Source organism: Apium graveolens, chromosome 9 (assembly GCF_009905375.1).
Source record: "Apium graveolens cultivar Ventura chromosome 9, ASM990537v1, whole genome shotgun sequence".
NCBI lineage: Eukaryota > Viridiplantae > Streptophyta > Magnoliopsida > Apiales > Apiaceae > Apium > Apium graveolens.
Genome location: NC_133655.1, coordinates 264,925,464 through 264,945,537, shown reverse-complemented (window position 1 = coordinate 264,945,537; position 20,074 = coordinate 264,925,464). Strand labels below are relative to the sequence as shown.

Sequence of the window (20,074 nt, the reverse complement as noted above, 5' to 3'; positions counted from 1 at the left end):
TGATGAGGAAGCAGCAGCTAAGGAAGGCGATCAGGAATCTCTGATCTCACAAGAACAAGAATCTGCTAAAGCCACTGCTTCTCCATTAACTCCAACTAAGGAAGCTGCTACTGAAAAGGCCAACACACCATTTGTGTCTCCTAAGAGTGTATCTCCTGTTGATTCAGGCACAAGTGCTAATATTAATATCCAGAACTTGGTTGTGCCTGAAGTACTTTACTTAGAAGCTCCAACAGCAACTAATCCATCAACAACACCTATTACTGATGCTGCTCAAACTCCAGAACTATCTACTACACCTTCTCTGCATCTAGATGATGATGATCAGACTAAAGGTGAGCATCAGGATATAGCTGTTGATCAGAACTTGGAACCAGATCAGCAATTCTAGGATTATCCTGAAGCCTACATTGCTACTCATACTGTTGTTTTATCAGAAGATACTGATTCTGTAAGTTCTGATGCTGCAAATGCTGGAGATACTGGTGATGCTGCTCCAAATGCAGATACTGATGAAACAGGTCCTTCAGGATATGCCCCTCAACAAACTGTTCTTAAATCTGAATTAGTTAAGAAGTTTGTTACCAGAGAAGCACCAGTGCCTTGGAGTGAAACTCCTGCAGGACAGGAGTGGACTAAGGAATGGAACTCAGTTACATGTGCTCCAACTGCACAGCATCTGGATGAGCACTTGACAAAAGCTGATGAAATGTTAAATACTGATGATTTCAAAACACAGCTTAGAGTCACTGCATTGAGTACTAAACATCTACAAGGTCTCCATTCAACTACTCATGCAGAGTTACATCACTTAAGGGAAGAATTAATGAAGCAAGAACAAGTTCAGAAGATTGACAAGAAAAAATTATTCCAACCTACCTTTGACAGAGTTGCTTATATTGAGAAGACTCAAGAGTCACAACAAGCTCAGATTGCTGATATTCTTAAAAATCAAGCTTCTCAGCAATCTCAACTTAATGAAATCCAAGCCTCAATGGAATTGCTTGTCTCTCTTCTCTTACCTGCTGATGCCAAAAAGGGGGAGAAAGTAATTAAGTCCAAATGCAAAACTGATAAGACACTGAAGGGGAAGGATGATGAAAAGGATGATCAAGGAAACCCTGGAATGGGTAGAGGTCTCTCATCAAGAAAAGCTGAAATCACAAGTCACAGGACAAGTTCTGATACTGGAAAAAGAATTAGTTCTGCTACTGGTAAAAGGATAAGTTCTGATGAACTTTTAGATCTTGATGAAGAAATGTCAAGACAGTTATTTCTTCAGGAAAATCCAGGAATGAACTTGGAGAGTTTAATGGAAGAAGAAGCCAGACTTAAATCAGAAAAAGTCAAGTCTAAATCTGAAACTTCTGGTAAAAAGACACTTCCAAAACTCAAAGGCATTGTGATAAAAGAAAGGACAAATACTAAAGCAACAATGGCTAAATCACAACCGCAGATAGATCCAAGATCCAAGGGTAAAGAAAAAGTTGGTGAACCTATCAAGGTTTATGTGCCTCATGTGAATGAAGAAATTACTAATAAAAAGGATGATCTTGCTCTGACTTCAAGAAAAGTTTTTAAGACAACCTCTGACATGGATCAAGTTGTTCAGAGTTAAGAGACAGTAAGTTCTGATATTTTGAAGAAGCAAGTAACCTCTGACATAGCTCAAGTTAACTTGATATCAGAAGATAAATCAAAGAAACTCCTACCAGGATTCACTAAAGCAAAACAGACTCAACCTTTGAAGACTGCTGCAAGTGGTTTTGAAGCAAGAGTGGTTACTGGAAAGGAAGCAAGAGATAAAACTGGATTGGGAAGTGCTGATGAAAGAAGAATACAGAACACTACCAATGATCCAACTTCCTTGAGTGAACCAGGTATTGGAGCAACTCCTGAGTGATTGAATCAACTGGAATCTGTACAAATGGTTTACCATACCTACTTGAAAGAACACATCTTGTTGTACTTCATGACAGATGGTAGGGTTTATCATATAAGGCAAAATGCCATTCCATTGAAGTATTTTGAAGAACTGGAGCATGTACTATTCTTACTTCAAGTGAATGACAGATTAACAGAAAGTGCTGCAAACTATTTGAAGGATCAGATTCAGAGACAGAAAAGGCTTTATTCTGTTAAGTCTGACAGCACATATCTTCCAAAGTACAGAGATCACAAGGGTGATATAGTTGAAATGAAGCCCAACACTGCTAAGATTATAACTACCTTTCTGGGTTACGGGGCTGTGGAATTCAATCTTGATTCTGATAAGGCATATTTGATCAGACTGGATCAGGATATAAGAAAAGCTAAGATTAATGATCTCAGGGCTGCAATCTTTCAAACTGGTGAAGATTCTGCAGAACTTAAAGATGCTAAAAGGAGGATGATTGATGAACTCAGATATGCTGAGAGATGTTTGTTGAAGAACTATCTCAGAACAACTCCTGACATCAGAGAGATCAGAAGATGAAGCCAAGTCAAGATCTACAACTGCTTAAATTCTGATATTTGTACAGACTGAAGTTGTTATCGGAAGTTAAAGATTGGTAAAGCTTTAAGGACTGTAAGTTGTAGTTATCTAGTCTAATTCTCATGCATTTGTACTTAATGTTTTTGACATCATCAAATATTTGTTAAACTTGTATATTATGCTAATTTACAAGTTGGGGGAGATTGTTAGATATATTTGATAATGTCATGGCTAATATGATTTATGTTTAGTTTTCAGATCTTACTTAAACAGGATAAATCAGTACTTACTGGAAGTCAGGACTTAAGGATATCAGTACTTATATAATCAGAAGATAATCATCAGAAGATGGATATCAGAACTTAAGTATTGAAGGACGTTCAGATAAGGACAGCAGCTGATTAAAGGAAAGAAGATCGAGACAAACATAAGAAGAGATATGCATGAAGAAGGAATTCTATGAAGAATAGAATACTTGGAAGAAAAGATATCTGATTGATATATTTTAGGAAGCAGAATTATATTCCATATCAATTAGCGATTATCTTGTAACTGTGTAGTATATAAACACAGACATAGAGTTTACACTATAAGTGTTATCATTATCTAAAATATATTCGTAGTAACCCTAGCAGCTCTCGTAATTTTTGTTCATCACTGAGAGGTAACAGTTCCATACTATAATAGAGTTTATTGTTTCAATAAAGTTTGTTTTCCGTTACTTGAGTTATTAAAGTTCGATTTGATTGTACTTTACACTGTATTCACCCCCTCTACAGTGTGTGTGTGTGACCTAACACCTTGTATAATAAAACTTTTACAGGAGCTTCACTGTGCACCACTGTTCCATTCACATCCTTTGACCAATTCTTCAATAGAATTATTTTTTTACTGATTGCGAGAAAGAAGAATAGAGAGAAAGATAGAGAGAAAGAAACGAAAGAGAGAGATAGAGAAAGAAGCAAAGAAACAGATAGACTTCGTTATACGCCGTTGATATTTTAATTGCATTGCAATTCACTGTCGTCTTTCGTAATTCCATCACATCGCCCTGCTTTGACTTGACTAGGATACTCAACTTAACCTGATTGGCATACCTTCGAATATTTGGAATGATAAAATCATGAAATTTCAAAAAGAAAAAGAAAATAATTTGATACCATAATGGGAGCAAAATCTGAATTTGAGAAAAATATTGTCGAAATAAAAAAAATAACTGAGAGATCAATATGATCAAACGAACTTGGTATTGCGTGTCCAAATTAAGACACTACTAAAGGTTGTTAACCTTCTTATAGTCACAACACACACAAGTGATGGCGTCCCATCCAACTCCTATCACACAGACAGGTATACCTTGTGTCCCCCATAGTTAGGGTTGTTCATCTCAGTCAGAATAAAAGAATATCAAAGGAATTCAAAATCAAATGAATAAAATTGAAAAGATTTCAAATCTGATATTTCTAAAGAAAATGAAATCCTGAGAACAAAATTCTGGCACAAAGTGAATAAATGGGTGTTAGGGATTATGTCTTCTAACTGATATTTCTTTTTGAGAGAAGTCAAAAGAATTTATAGAAAGAGAAGCAATTGCCAAAGTCTTAATATTTATCTTCAATTTGAACTCTTCAGTTGACTCGCCATCTGATTCTAGACGCTTCTTCATGTTCCAAGGATATCAATAATCTTCATCGTCGTCAAATCGTAGTATCCTCGGAAGATTCCACAATAGAAGTTTGCAGCTTCCCGGAGTTTCATCCAGCTGAACACAACCATCTCGAACAAATACGCCTATCTTAACTTACTTGTTGGTACTATATCCAATAATCCAACAGGAACTCGATATGAGCTCAATCATCCTCACATAGCTATACACACTCCTACACACTCTCGTTTCTAGTTTACTATAACCTCGGCTCTGATACCAACCTGTAACGCCCCCAAATCCGGGGTCAGGGGATTTGGTCGTCACGAAGAAACATCAATCCAAATCAACCTGTTTAATCGATAAATAAATGCCAGCGGAAGATATTTAGCATAAATGACCCCAACTAATCCAAGATCTTTTAAGGTTACAGTTCTAGAAAAAAGAATTCCAAATTCCACAAATAAATTTTTCACTTCCTTTTAAAACTCTTTTCAATAATTCTCAATCTCAAAACTAAACCCACTAGTGTAACTTCGAAATGAAGTATACTAGGCCCAAATAAAATACACAACTACAATATAATATAAACAACTTTACACAATAGAACTTACACTAGTTCGCAAACCCTGGACCAACCACCTTCCAAAAGCTTCTTCTTTGCTTCCTTGAATTACGCAGCTAAACGGCTCAAGCTAATCCTCACTGGAGGTTAAATTTGAAAACAGGCAAGTATGAGCGAAAGAAATGCTAAGCAAGATCATTATGACATATATAGGGTCTTTTGATATAAAACCGACATCTGCATTAGAGCAAAACATTTAAAATCATAATTGTTGAATCATAAAATTTTAGTGAGGAATCCCAGAATTGATTCCTTAATCGTATTCAAAACCATTTTGATATTTTTGAGCAAAATGCTTCAGCAATACCTTGAATCTTGACGAGAATAAAACTCGTAAAACAGTGTTTACGGAAATATCGTAAACAATAATAACAAGAAACAATGATTATGGATTGAATCATAAAACTTTACTCAAAACCGAACTCTTCAAATTAATACCTATTTTGCTGTCATATCAAATTAGATATCAATACGAGCTTTGATGCTCACAACACCCATACTGAAGTCAACATCAATCATCTATACTAATACCACATTTGATATTTAACAACAACGTAAGTATCAGCATAAATGAGAATCTGAATCAAAACCGCATTTTACCATTATTCCAAAACAGAAACAGCTGATAAATCATTTATTCTATGAATATCAAACCGATATGATAATTTAGATTAGGATCATCCTCCGACAGACGTACTATCACATGTTGATCAGCCCGTGTGATAGCACAAGGTCATGAATCGTAGAAACGTGACCCCAAAACACGAGTACTCAAACAAAAAGGCAATATACTTGCCTGTGGCAAAAATTGTGTCATAATATTCCATATGGCACTTAGAAATAGCCCTCCGCTGGACCGTCCGTCCCGGTCACTTACACAATTATGATCCAGTCTTAAAACCTTTTATTGAAATGGGGTCATAATAATCGATACCCGAAATAATTTTATTCCCCCAATTCTTGGGTAGCAATATTCGTAACCAAATCACTTTTCTCAAAATCCAAAATATTTGTAAATCCGATAATTGGATAAGTAAAATCACTTAGCTACTCTGAACATAGAATAGCAGAAGAATACTTGCATAAACAGAATTATTTATTCCAGCGATATGTAAAACAATTATATATTACGAACTGAATAGGGAAAGCAATACTTGCATGATGAGATTCAAAATAAATATCACTTGAACGATAAGTGATGATTGGGATACTTGCCTTTGGGTTTTAGCAATTAGTCACACTCGTAAAGACGCATCTATTCTGACATTCTATCTCAAAACATCATCGTTTTTCCTTCCAACACTTTACTGATATGCTGCTCCTGCGATTACTAGAAGTCAGCTACCCAATGTCATTCCATCTTATTCTTTATCCAATGTCTTGTCCTGATCAACTCGAATGATCTGCATCTATAATTAAAAGATATAGCTTTAATTGTCTAAACGATAATCACTCGACGAACTGAGCGTCAAAAGCCTATCGTCTACCCATACGATAGCCCACACATAAATATAACAGACAAACACAGGACTCTTGATCCACATATACACATAATTCACATAGCACATAAGCACATAACTCATATATCACATAATTCATATCACATATGACTCGGTTCGTCAAAAGGTTCGACTCAATATGTTTAAAACTGAAATCGGGTCCAAAAATATGATTTATCGATCAATAATCGACTCAGAATATTTCGCAAAACAAGCGACCTTTCGAAACAAAAGGATTTGGGTCTCGAAAGTATTTTTAATGAAAGCGAAATATTTTTCTGAGTTTAGAGGCTTTCGTTTCGTATTAAACGGACGAACGGTAGATTTATTATGAATTTTTGAACATTTTTAAGAATAAAAACAGGTCTCTAAATCATTTAATAATTAAATTATAAGGCTCGAACATCCGAAAATAATTTTATAAGAATTATCGAGCCTGGAAAATAATTTAAAATATTATTTTAAAGCTCAAAACTATTTTTTGGAATTTTTAAATCAAAATAATCAATTAAATCTAATTAAATAATCAATTAAAATTAATTAATCACTAATTAAATTAATTAATCAATTATTATTTAAATTAATTTACTAATTAAATAATTAATGATCAACTAAAATTAATTAACTAAATAATTTGGATTTATTTTTGAATTAAAATAAATTTTTAGAATTAAAATCATGAATTTTTTAGGATTTTTAAATAATTAAAAGAATTTTCTAAAAATAAATATAAACAGAAATATAGTTTTTATAAATTTTAGAAACAGAAATCTAATTTTTGAAATTTTTATAAACAGAGATCCAAATTTTATAATTTTTTAAAACCAGAATATCAAATATGCAAACCAGGGAAAACTTCGGGTACTAAAAAGTAATTTTGCCCGTCGTCTTCCCCCTTTTCAGCTCCGATGACCGGCCGCCATTAACGGCGGCCACCGAGCTTTTCCAGCAAGCTACAAACTGCCCAGAAACTTGTAAGATTAGCAGCGTATGTTTGTTTCAACGCCAAGAATCCAAATATGCAATTATATTATCCGAATAACACAGATTTTGGCCGGAACGATTGATTGAAAATATCACCGCCGGTGAGGTCGTTTTTCCAGCCATCACCTTCCAGGAATCGTTTATTAAAACTAGTGGTACCATTCGATTCTTCTTTTCACGATCTACAACATAGTGTAATCAAATTGCGTCTAATCACCCATAACAAAGAAACACCTAATTTTCAATTAAGAACATTCATAGCTTCAAAACCCTAATTTAATAACCCGAGAATCAAACATCAATTTCTATATGATATTGAACTCTATTTTTGAAGTATAATATATGAAATTGACCATAAAAACATGCTCTACAACATGGAATTATCAAAACACTCAAATAATCACGTCTGCAAAAATTCATATTTTATTCACTAAATAATTCAAATTAAAAATAATTAAATAAGAAAATACCTTGATTTCTGCACTGAAATGGTTGGTTGAATCAAAAAGAAATTTTCAAGAGCTTCATTTTGATATGCTGCACGCCCGAATAGGAGTTCGATAACGCCTTCGTTTGTGCGATTGATTCTGAGGAACGTATCAGTTTCTAGGATTTTCTCTGTATTTACGGTATTTTTACGGGTTGCAAAATGAATAAACGAAATAAAGGAAATAAGTAATAGGCTATTTATATTTATGGAATATTGGATCGTTTTGAATCGTTAAATTAGTTGTTTAGCCGCTAAGTAACTACAAGATGATCCAAAAATAGATTATTTAGCCGCTAAGTAACTATAAAAACGATACAATTCGATATCAGAATTGAATAATTATCAAAACCGAGGTTTTCATAAAACATCATATACGAAAATAATGTAAAATAATCCCGTCTTTCCAGAATACGGGTTTTATTGATTTATCGAAATAACTATCGTTTCGAAAATCTTGCGCCGGGGCCGCGCCGGGGCCGCGCACGGGTCAAACCGTAATTCGGATTGAAAAAGTCAAAACACGAAAAATGTTTGGAATTACCAGATTAGGTTAGGAAGGAGTTTTCGGAAGAGTTTTGGGTTGTAAAAACGCAAAAACAGTTGAAGTTGAAAGATTTCCGGCTTTATAAAATAATGTTGATAATTATTAAGAAAATAATTAATAAATCATTATAAAATCATCTAACAGTCCAAAAATTACCAGAAAATATCACAATTATCTAAATTTTATTCTGGACATATAATAATTCAAATACTCAAATAATATCACATATAAACACCCAAACATCAATTCCAATTACCAGATAATTCCCTAAAATTCACATAAAATTCACATAAATAATTCCAAATAATTATAATAATAATATTTGAAAATATGGGATATTACAATTAGCGAGGATGTTATCTTTTTTACTTTTGAAGGAAACTTAAATTTAAAAATCCCAGAGTTGATTGATGGTAACGAGAAAACTAGCTAACTACCGTATTATCCCGAGATATGTCAAATATGGTGGAGTAAAATCCTGAGTTGGTTGATGTAATGATGTAAGGAGTGAATTCTTAAATTGTATTATTTATATTGTTAGGGGTATTTTAGTACAAATATACATGTTTATGAGTTAATTATACTAGTTTAAAATCCATGCCATGCACGGATTGTTTTGAATATTTAATTTATTTTAAAGAGGAAATTTTAAGATATGAACTTTTATTTATTTAAAATTTTAATTAATATGATTTTATAATAATTATATATTTACGCATTTAACGCGTAGTGATTTTTTGAAATAAGTGATATTTTAGTTTTTTTTTAAAAATATTAATAATTAAAATATATTGTTTAATTGATATTTATATATGTATTTATAAAAGATAATTATATTTTAATTAAAAAAAATTAGTTTAGATCAATAGTATACGATTTATCTTTAGTTTGATTTTAGTCTTGTTTTCGCCCGAATCAAGTTTATGCATTATTCTGTATTACCCTGAATCCCATTATACCGAAAAGATTGAACTAACTATCTTCATATTTATTTTAGTTTAATTTTTTGAAGTACAAATCATTGTTAATTTTTTATTTTAGTCGAGATAAAGTATATATAATTTTTTAAAATGGTCTAGTTATATTCTGATTTTAATTTTATTTTATCATAGATCAATTGTATTAATTTTTTTAGCTCATATGCATACTATATATTGATTTGTTCTAGTCTGAAACTATTATACCAACTAAGAAATTTCTCTAGTTTTGTTTTAATAAAGTAGTATGAATACTACAAAAGTTGAAAAAAACTCATAATTATATAAACTCAGTATACACAAACTAACTATAAAACTTTTTATGTCTGGGTTGTTAGAGGAGGGTACAAACTCAGTATACACAAACTAACTATAAAACTTTTTATGTCTGGGTTGTTAGAGGAGGGTACCCGTTATCATACTCATTTTAAATCCATATTATACGTGCCAGCTAATTAAGTAGACTATAATTTGATTTTAGCCCGATCTATAATATAAGAATTGTCTTTAGTTTGACTTTAGTTTTGATTTTAGCACATGTCAATATTATACATTATTTTGTTTTAGTTCCATACTCGTTATATCAACTATATCCACCTAATTATATTTAATTTTTTTTTTATTTTTATTTTAGCTCGTAATGAATATTAATTTGGTTTACACCGGATGAATAATAAATATTGTTTGTTTTAGGCTGATGACATTATACCAACCAACGAATTACTTTTCAAATTTTAATTTTGTTTTAGCCTAGTTCAATGGTATAATTCTTTCTAGCCAAATTAGTAGTATTTATTATTCAATGGTATAATTGTTTTTAGCCTAATTAGCAGTATTTATTATTTTGTTTGAGTCCGAGAAAGCAAATCTAACTATCTAACTATATTAGTTTAATTTTATTTATTATTCAATGGTATTATTTAAGACTTGATCGATATATATAATTTTGTTTAGCCCGAATAAATAGTATATATTATTTTCTTTAAACCTCAAACCTTTATATAAAATATAGTTCTATTTGTATTTGTATTTATATAGCTATATATGTAATATTGATTTTTAAATATAATTATAATTGCAGGTGGTCAAACCGACTAATAACAAAATTATCATTTTTTCATCTCTAATATAATAGCACAAATAGATAAGATAAATTTATTTGAGTTGAATTCTTAATTTTTTTTACTAATATATTATATATTTTAATTTCAATTTTGTTTTAGTTTGTATTAATTGTGGTAATATTCTTTTTTAGCATGAATGAATAATTTTAATTATTTTGTTTAACCCTGGTTCAAATAATATAATTTTATAGTCGGATTAATAATATTTATTATTTTGTCTTAACTCAAGTCACATTGTATCAATCAAATCCAACTAATTATATTTAGTTTGATTTAAGTTTTATTTTAACTCGTATTAATAGTTTACTTTTATTTTAATACGGGTGAAAATAGTAGTTTTTTATCTCGAGGCCGTAATACCGAGTTACAAATTATTTTTTATATTAGAGATATAGATATCTATAATATCTATAATATCTATATAGTAGATATTATTATATATATTGTAGTTTATTAAATATTATAATATTTATTTTACAATTTTTTAAATAATACTTAAATTGATTGTTATAGTAAAGATTATTTTAGATTTCAATGAAATAAATTTAAAATTAATAGAATTAGTTGACTTCAATATCAATCAGAATAATATAGATTTCAATCTAAATTAAAATTTAAAATTTTATAAGAGGTTGATTTAGAGTTAGATATATTTTGGAATTTAAATTGATAGAAGAAATTGACTCCAATTTCAAATTAGAATTGACCAACTGGTCAATCGAGCAACCAATCATTTAATGTTGGTGACATCCGGACTGGTTTTGGATATGTGCAGCAGGTGCACCTGCACATGGCCCAAGATTTTGGTCAAAATTTAGGGAACCCAAATTTTTACTACCGTCTTTTATTTGCTACTCTCCTGATGACAAATATAAATCTTCTTATACGTTCAAGTGATAGTTAATATTTTTTAAATTGGCTGCAATTAAACAACAATTGTAGGAGTATAATTTATGGACTATGTTTTGTTACTCTAAATATTTATAAAAAAATTGTCATTAGTGAGGGCCTCATTTTTAAAATTAGCACAGGGCCTTATAAAAGTCCCACAAAACCATGGGTGAGATGATTGTACCCGATTTGTGATTAATGAATTTGTTGGATTGAGTATCAAATATCAACTAATAGAGTGGCTTCTGCTGCAGAGACAACTTTGTCGGACAGAGTGAGATTTCTGCTAGATACAAAATTATTCGGGGAGACTGAATTATGTAGAACAACGATTGGGTATAATACTAATTAAATAAAAATATTTCAAATATTTATAGTTATGGGTTATTAGATAAAATCTACCTTATGTGTAATCCTCTTGTTACGCCCGGATCCTTTCGGTCGCGTGAACAGGCTTTGGCTGGATTGAAGATGGCTTCGGCCGTACCTGAAAGTGAAGAGAATGCGAGGGTTTGTACCCCCGATTCACCTCCGGTATGAGAATCAGAATCTGGCTGTAAAAGTAGGGTAGTAATACAAGAGAAGTAGAGTGTTGAGAATGTGTGTATGTTTTGTTTTACTTCACAAGGGTTTTTATACCCAATCCAGCCATCAATGTTCATCCGTTACAAATCATTAAGGAGGGAGGGAAAAGGGGGCGTTATGTCCCTTGTTCTGTCCAACGGTCCGCGAGTAATGGGTCTCGGCCTGGGCATCCGTGGGCCTGGAGGTCCTTCGGCCCAATAGCTTAACCGCTTAATGGGCCTTCGTTCAATGGGCCTTATTGGGCCTATGACCAACATGTCCCTGTCCTTCGGCTGGGCCTTCGGGCCGGCCGACGGACATCGGTCTCGGCCCATATTGGGGTGAAGGAACCCTAGGGCGATCGCTTCAGTCATGCCTCGATCTTCGGTCGTACACGTGGCAAACGTGTGGGGACTTGTAGTGCATTGATGACAGCTGTTGGCACGTCGTTCCATGACTCAATCTCAGCCGTTGAATGTCAACCGTCTTGATCTGGGACGTCCATTTCAAAAACCCCCAAACGTCGCTTTTCTAAATTTATTTTAGGCGCCTATATAAGCCCATTTGTATGTTTCATTTTCTTTTTATCACTTTAGTTTCTCCATACACAGTGACAAATTGTGGTGAATCTTTCAATCACGGGCAACAGCAACTCAATCTTCCCAAATCATCCCATTTCAATCCACGAACATCTCCAAATAAGTAAGTCTCTTTTCTTGTTTCCCAGTTTTGAATTTGCATGCTAGTTTTCTGTCTTTTTGGGAGTTTGCATGTGGACTGTGGTTTGGTTCTGGATTCATGGGGTTTTTCTGGGTTTTGTATGTGTGCCATTGTATCTGTTTGGGGTTTTTGGGTAGGTAATAGAGGTTTCTCCTGGGTTTTCCACTTTAAGGGGGCCCCATGGGTTTAAAGATGGCATGCGGGGCGTTTTCTGACCAAGAACGTTCTTCGGGATTTCTTGGTTTTAGAACGCCTTTCGGGAGCCGACCCAGGGCTTAAACCGGTGGTCTGGAGTGATGTTTGCGAAAGGCTCTGTAGGCAAGAACATCCTTCGGGCGGGCTTGCCTTAGGAGCAGCCTCCGGGGTTCTGGTTCGTTCGGTCCTGGGACGTGTACTCGGGTTTTTACTTTTTCTTTTATTTGCTAATCCGAATACATGGACTAATATCTCTCTGTTCCTGATACAGGGACATGGACCGAGCAGACCGTCCTCCAGATTCTTGGGACCCCTTATCCAACAGCTTGGTGGGAACGCCTTCCATTCGCCCCGAGCGGACGGGACGGGCCCTATATGCTTCGGCTGCCGACTATCCCGCAGCCAATAACAGATCTGAACTGACGAAAGGGCGCGTAGTTCAAATGTATGATGATTACTCTGTCCCTCGAGGGTTTTGTTGGTTGTACGCGCCGAGGGAAGGCGAGAGGATCTACGACACTCCCGGGGTGTCGGATGGATATGGAGGCTGCGCCGTAGGGATTTCGGAGGCGGCCTTCAAGTGTGGCTTGAGGGTGCCACCGTTGAAGCTGATCAAGCACATTTTCTTCCAGATGGGTATCGCCCTCGGACAGATGGACCCGAACGGGTTCATCCATATTAACTGTTTTCAGAACAGGTGTCTTCACGCCGGGATCGCACCCAGCACTCACCTATTCTGGTATCATTATGATTTTAGAAAGAATCCAAAGAGTGCTGTTTTTATACCATCGCCCGTCGGGCGGGGCTACCTGATTGGACGGTGACCAATTTGAACAATAAATCCACTCACACTCATTGGTGCTATGTGAGTGGTCCAAGGTTGGCGGCCATGTCGGTTTGGCGGGATGTGAACCCCGCACTGCTTCTCATGCCGAGCTTGACCTTGGAGGAGAAGGAAAATTACACGGCGTTGGTGGACGTCAATGTGAAGAAGCTGGGTCCCGGAGAATTTCTGGACAAGGACTGGCTCTTCAGCTTGTGGGATGGGGGTAACAAAACTTCTTCCTTGGTCTTTTCTTTAGTTTTGTCCCAGCACCTGTATTTGCTTTTCCTTGTTATGCATTCGATTATATATATGCTTGGACTGACTTGTTTTCCCTTCATATTTCAGTGTCTTCAAGGGAGGCTCTGATCGAGAGAAAGAAGGCCAGGGCGGCCGAGAAGAGGGCGGCCGAAGAGGCGGCAAAGAAGGCCTCCGACCGGAGGGTTACTCCAGACCCTTCGGAGGGCACAGGCGAGAGGGCTCAGACCGAGAGAGCTCCGTCACCCGCCAATCTCATGCGGCTTCTGAGGCCGAGGAGGGGGACGATCTAGAGTATATGGGAGAGCGGAACCCTTCCAAGAGGACCCGGAGTAAGGAGGGGATTGTGCACTCTTATCTCCCGGGGTGGGGCGTGCTCACGTCCGACCATACTGTGTATCCCGCCCGGTAATCCACGAAGGAGGTGGCTTCGGATCTATGTCATGGCCTCCAGCTTCCGGTCGATCTTCCGACCTTCGCTTCGGCCTCTGCTACCGAGGCCCCACGGAGCTTCTGTCCTTCCTATCCTTGGTACGTTTTTTGGTCTTTCTATTTTTCTTCCATCTTTTTCCTTTCGACAGCTTTTAGTAATATTTTTGTCGTCCTTTTGCAGGCTGCCCCTTGGGCCGCAGTCGTGGAGGATAAGGTTAAGGACATGGAGACTCGAATGGCCGAGGTGAAGGAGTTGGAGAGGAGGGTCGCGGCGGCCGAGGAGGAACTTGTAAGGGTGAAAGCCCAGAACGAGGTCGAAGCCGTGGCGCTGAAGAAGGACAGATCTCGGCTGGAGACTGAGCTGAAGAGGGTGAACCGGAGGATCTCCCACCGGAACGTCCAGCTGAAGAGGTCCCGAAAGGAGCTTCGGAAGAAGCAGAAGCAGCTGGACCGGACGGAGGAACGATGCTTCCAGTTCGGCGCTAATTATGTCCTGGAGAAGGCCCATGGCCTGAACTGGGACTATAAGCAGTTGTTGGACGACAGCCTAGAGGATCCTATCGGCCGTCCAGCAGTCGAAGTCCCTCCTGTCTCCTCTGGCGAAGATGAAGAGCTCTCGGATGAAGACCCTCAAGCCTAAACCTTCAGCACTAAGGTGCTTGACATGACGGAAGATGATCTTGTTGTGAAGTTTGCCATTGGTGTTTCCATGGTCTTACCCAACTCTTGCAGCGGCATTCTTCGTTCGTCTTCCTGTATTTCTATTTTTTGTAATCGGTACTCTTTGTAATTGGCACTCCTTGTAGTTGGTACTCTTTTTAATTGGTATTTGTAATTTAACTAGCCTTCGGGGTTTTATATTTTAATGCATCTTTTGTTTTTCATCAGCATTGTCCGACTGCATTTAATTGTTTGCCTTAAAAACGAACCGTCTCTTCGGCGTTATTGGTGCCTTAACGAAAAATGAATTGTATCTTTGGCTTCGTTCGCCTTAACAATCTTACAAAATGAATTGTATCTTTGGCTTCTTTCGCCTAAACAATTTTAATAATTTGAATAAAATGAATCGTATCTTCGGCTTATTCATTTGCCTTAACGAACTTATCGAATTGTATCTTCGGCTTTATCTGCCTTAACAACAATAATAAAATGAATCGTATCTCCGGCTTCATTCGCCTCAACGATCTTGTTGAATTGTATTTTCGGCTTTGTCTGCCTCAACAATTTTGATAATTTGAATAAAATGAACCGTATCTTCGGCTTGTTCATTCGCCCTAACGATTTTAATGAATTGTTGCCTTACTATCCCTTACGGCCCCAAGGGTTAAAGGTCGAAGGTGAGTTCGGGCTGTTAATCCTTTTACTGAATTCAGGCGAGGGAACATGGGTGCTGATCTTTAAGCGATTGCCCCTAGATCAGCAGGTCATGGTTCGTTTGTCCAAGTGGAGGTCTTCTTCAGGATCGCCCCTAAACCTGGTTTTTGGTATAATTTTTAATACCTGAGTGAGGCTGAAGGACCATGTTCTTCTTTTGATCGCCCCGGGACGGGTTCCTTGGGCCTCGTTAATAACAAATGATTAAGTTAAGCCGAATGATAGGGCATTATTTTAGGATTGCCCCTTAAGGCCCTTAATTCGTGTTTACCAATTCCAAATTGTCATAATTATGTAGTGAAGGGTGTGTCGGGCGATTACCACTTATGTCGCTTAATTAACAAATTAGACAAGGGCGGCGGCTGATGGTTTTATCTTCTTCGGGATCGCCCTCAGATAATACTTGGGCGGCCGCAGCACGTATAAATAAAGAAATTTGACGGGAAATGCATCTTTATTTAGTCAGATTGCTTACATTTTTCACATATAATTCAAATACAAGCTTTTAAGAAATTTCTTACTGACAAAATTTTCGAAGGTGACTGGCATGCCAAGTGTTTTTGATTGATTCCCCTGAACGACTTCGATCACCTTGTAAGGCCCTTCCCAGTTAGGCTGGAGCTTCCCTTGTTTGGTCGGCATAGATGCGGCCAACTCCCTTAGTACTAGGTATCCTACTCCGAAGGCCCTTTTCTTCACATTGGAGTCATAGTGTTATGCCGCTTGCAGTAAATACCTCATATTCCTTTGATGTGCGGCTTCTCTTTCTTCCTCCAGTAAGTCTATGTTCGCCTTCAACCCGAAGCTATTAGTTTCCACATTATAGGTCTCGGTTCGGTATGATTCGAAGCCTACTTCAACAGGAACTAGGGCCTCGGTGCCATAAGCCATTCTAAAAGGAGTTTCTTCGGTCGATGTCCGGGGGGTGGTTCGGTAGGCCCATAAGATCCAAGGGAGTTCTTCCGCCCATCTTCCTTTTGCCTCGCCCAGCCTCTTCTTGATTCCCCGGAATATCACTTTGTTCTCCGCCTCGATTGCCCCATTTCCTTGCGGGTGGGCGACTGAGCTAAATTTCTGTTCAATTCCGAAGTGGTGCAGAAACTTACGGAATTTGTTCCCAATGAATTGAGTTCCATTATCTGAGATGCAGGTTTTAGGAATGCCAAACCGGAGAATGACCTGTTTCAGGAAGAACTTTTTAGCGGCTTCTTCGGTTATGGTTTATAGAGGACGGGCTTCGACCCATTTGGTCATGTAGTCGATGGAGATTATGCAGTATTTCGCTTGCTTCGTGCTAGTGGGCAGTATTCCAACTATATCCACGGCCCATACGGCGAATGGAATTGGGCTTAGCACAGAGGTCATTTCTTCTGGAGGCTGTTTCGGGACAGTGGAGAACAGCTGCCATTGTACACATCTTTTTGCATAGTCGATGGCGTCTGCCTTCAGAGTGGGCCAGAAGAATCCCTGCCGGAGAATTTTAAAGGCGAGCGACCGGCCAGCCAGGTGCTCGCCGTAAATTTCTTCGTGTACTGCCTCCAAAGCCTGTTGCTGTTCTTCGTTGTTCAAACAGCGTAAAAGGGGTTGACTGACTGATCGGCGATACATCCACCCATTGATTATAGTGTAGTTAGATGCTCTGTATTTAATTTTCAGCGCATCCTTTCGGCCGGGTGGTAGAATGCCTTTCTCTAAAAAGTTCCTGAGGGGGGTCATCCAGTCGCTCCCCTGGTGAATCTCTAGACATTCTTTCTTCTCGATCGAAGGCGTCTTGGCTTCGGTGAGGTAAATAGAACCAGTTAAGTTCTGTGTCTCGGACGAAGCTAGCCTAGAAAGGGCATCTGCCCTAGAATTGTTCTCTCTGCCAATTTGACTTAGTTCAAAGGTTTCAAATGATAAAGAAGCATCACGTACCTTGGCAGCATAGGCTTTCGTTCGGGGATCCCTTTGTTCACACTCCCCCGTGAAGTGTTTCACGACCAACATGGAGTCGCTGAAAGCCCTTAGGTGTTTCGCCTCGAGGCTTCGGGAAAGCTTCATTCCTGCGAGGAGGGCTTCATATTCGGCCTCATTATTTGTCAAGGGGAAGTCGAACCTTATGGCTTGAAATATTTGAAATCCTTCGGGGCTGGAGAGGATCAAGCCGGCCCCACACTTTTTTCCGGCTACCGACCCATCTACAAAGAGCTTCCACTTTCCTGGGATTCAGATCAGTTGTTCATCAGGCGAAAGATCCTTCGGACCCGAGAATGTGCATTCAACCATGAAGTCGGCCAAAGCCTGGGCCTTAATTGCCGTTCGGGGAACGTATTCGAGATCAAATTCCCTGAGTTCGATGGACCATACTACGACTCTCCCAGAGGCTTCGGGCCTCGTCAAAATCTTCTTCAGAGGTTGGCTGGTGACAACTTGGACCGTCCTGCCTTGGAAATAATATCACAATTTTTGGGAGGCCATAACCAACCCATATGCGAATTTTTCGGCGTTGGGGTACCTTGTCTCTGCGTCCTTGAGGACATGGGACACGTAGAACACAGGATGTTGATTACCTTCATAATTTTTCACAAGGACGGCCCCCAGAGTTCTGTCGGACACAACTAGATAAAGCTGAAGAGTTTTCTTCGGATCGGGCCTCATCAAGAGTGGTGCCTTCGTCAAATATTCTTTTACTTCCTCGAACGCCTTTTGGCATTCGGGCCCCCACTCAAAATTCTTTGACCCTTTGAGCACGGCGAAGAAGGGAAGTGCATTTGGGAGGTTCCATATTGATAACTGTTTCGATCTTCTCCGGGTTCACCTCTATTCCCCGGGCGCTGACCATGTACCCGAGAAACTTTCCACTAGAGACTCTGAAGGTACATTTGTTCGGATTGATCCTCATGTTATTCTTTCGGAGAGTTTCGAAACATTCCATTAAGTCTTCGGCTTGATCTCGGAATAGTGACTTCACTATCATATCATCCACGTATGCTTCCATGTTCCTCCCGATCTGCTCTTTAAAGACCTTGTTCACCATTCGTTGGAATGTGGCTCCAGCGTTCTTCAATCCGAAGGGCATTTTAATATAAGCATAAGTCCCCTTCGGAGTTATGAACGCTGTCTTGGGCACATCCCTATCATTCATAGTAATTTGATGATAACCAGAAAAAGCGTCCAAAAAACTAAGTACCTCATATCCTGCCGTTGCGTCTATTAGTTGGTCGATGTTAGGCAAAGGGTAGTGATCCTTCGGACATGCTTTGTTGAGATCATTGTAATCCACGCACATCCTTCATTTCCCATTTGACTTCTTCACGACCACCACATTGGCTAGCCAGTCAGGATACTCGATCTTCTCGATAAATTTGGCTTCTAAAAGTTTTTCCACTTCGGCTTCTATTACCTTCTGTCGTTCGACTGTAAATGTCCTCTTCTTCTGCTTTACCGGCTTGGCCTCAGGCTGCACATTCAAGCAGTGCGTTGCCGTCTTGGGATCCAATCCGGGCATATCTTCGGGGCCCCAGGCGAACACATCATGGTATTGCCGGATGACAGCTATTACCTTTGCCTTCAGATCCGCCCCCATGTTTTTTCCAATTCGGACCATTTTTCCCGAATGTCCCGCATACAATTCCACTTCTTCGGTTTCTGCTGCGGGTTCGGTAATTGGGCTTGAGAGATCGGCCCCAAATTTCTCCAGCTCGATGTTCAATGTTTCCCGGCTTCCGCGGGGTTCGGATTCTGCCCGCTTCCTCTTCCCGGTTCCATCTGGCCCTTCGTACTCCTGGTCTTTCTCAAGGTCTTTGAGCATTATGATTCGGGCGGTTTTCTGATCGCCCCTCATTTCTCCTACCCCTTTTTCAGTTGGGAACTTGAGTTTGAGGTGGGGTATAGACTCCACTGCTTCGAAAGTTGATAAGAAGGGCCTTCCAAATATTGCATTGTACGGGCTTTCAATCCGGACCACATAGAACTTCACCAGCTTCTCGGCGGTATACGGCAACTTGCCCAGGAGGACCGGAAGAGTAATCGTTCCTTCGAACTGAATAGGATGTCCTCCGATGGCATAAAGGGTAGCCTCGTTACAGGGCTCTAGTTGCTCTCCCGCCAAGTTCATCTTACAATAGGTTTTGTGGAATAGTATATTGGTCGAGCTGCCGGTATCCACCATCACTTTCCATATCTTGTTCTGCCCGATGATAGGATTGATGATCAGAGGGTCCTCGTGCGGGCGAATGACATCCTCATAGTCTTCAGTGCTGAAGGTCATGGGCATGTGGGGCTTTTCCTGCCCGAATTGATACAGATTGTACACCTGTCGGGCATACTTCTTCTTTGCTGTCTTGCTATCTTTATCCAGGATGCTTCCCCGAGATATAGTTTTTACTTCGCCCCTTATCATGTCCCTTCGCTCTGGCTCATCGGCCTCTACTTCCTCCTCTGGGTTCTCCTTCGGCCCCAATCTATCTCTCAG

General features: G+C 38.4%; 1 protein-coding gene across 1 annotated transcript; it reads right to left on the bottom strand.

Moving 5' to 3' along the window:
* Positions 1–16,335: 16,335 nt before the first annotated feature.
* LOC141686274 (uncharacterized) lies at positions 16,336–18,258 on the bottom strand. Its single transcript, XM_074491318.1, has 3 exons — positions 18,171–18,258; positions 16,864–17,819; positions 16,336–16,800 (listed from the first exon to the last, which is right to left on the bottom strand). The coding sequence occupies exons 1-3, from the start codon at positions 18,256–18,258 to the stop codon at positions 16,336–16,338; spliced, it is 1,509 nt and encodes a 502-aa protein (XP_074347419.1).
* Positions 18,259–20,074: the final 1,816 nt, after the last annotated feature.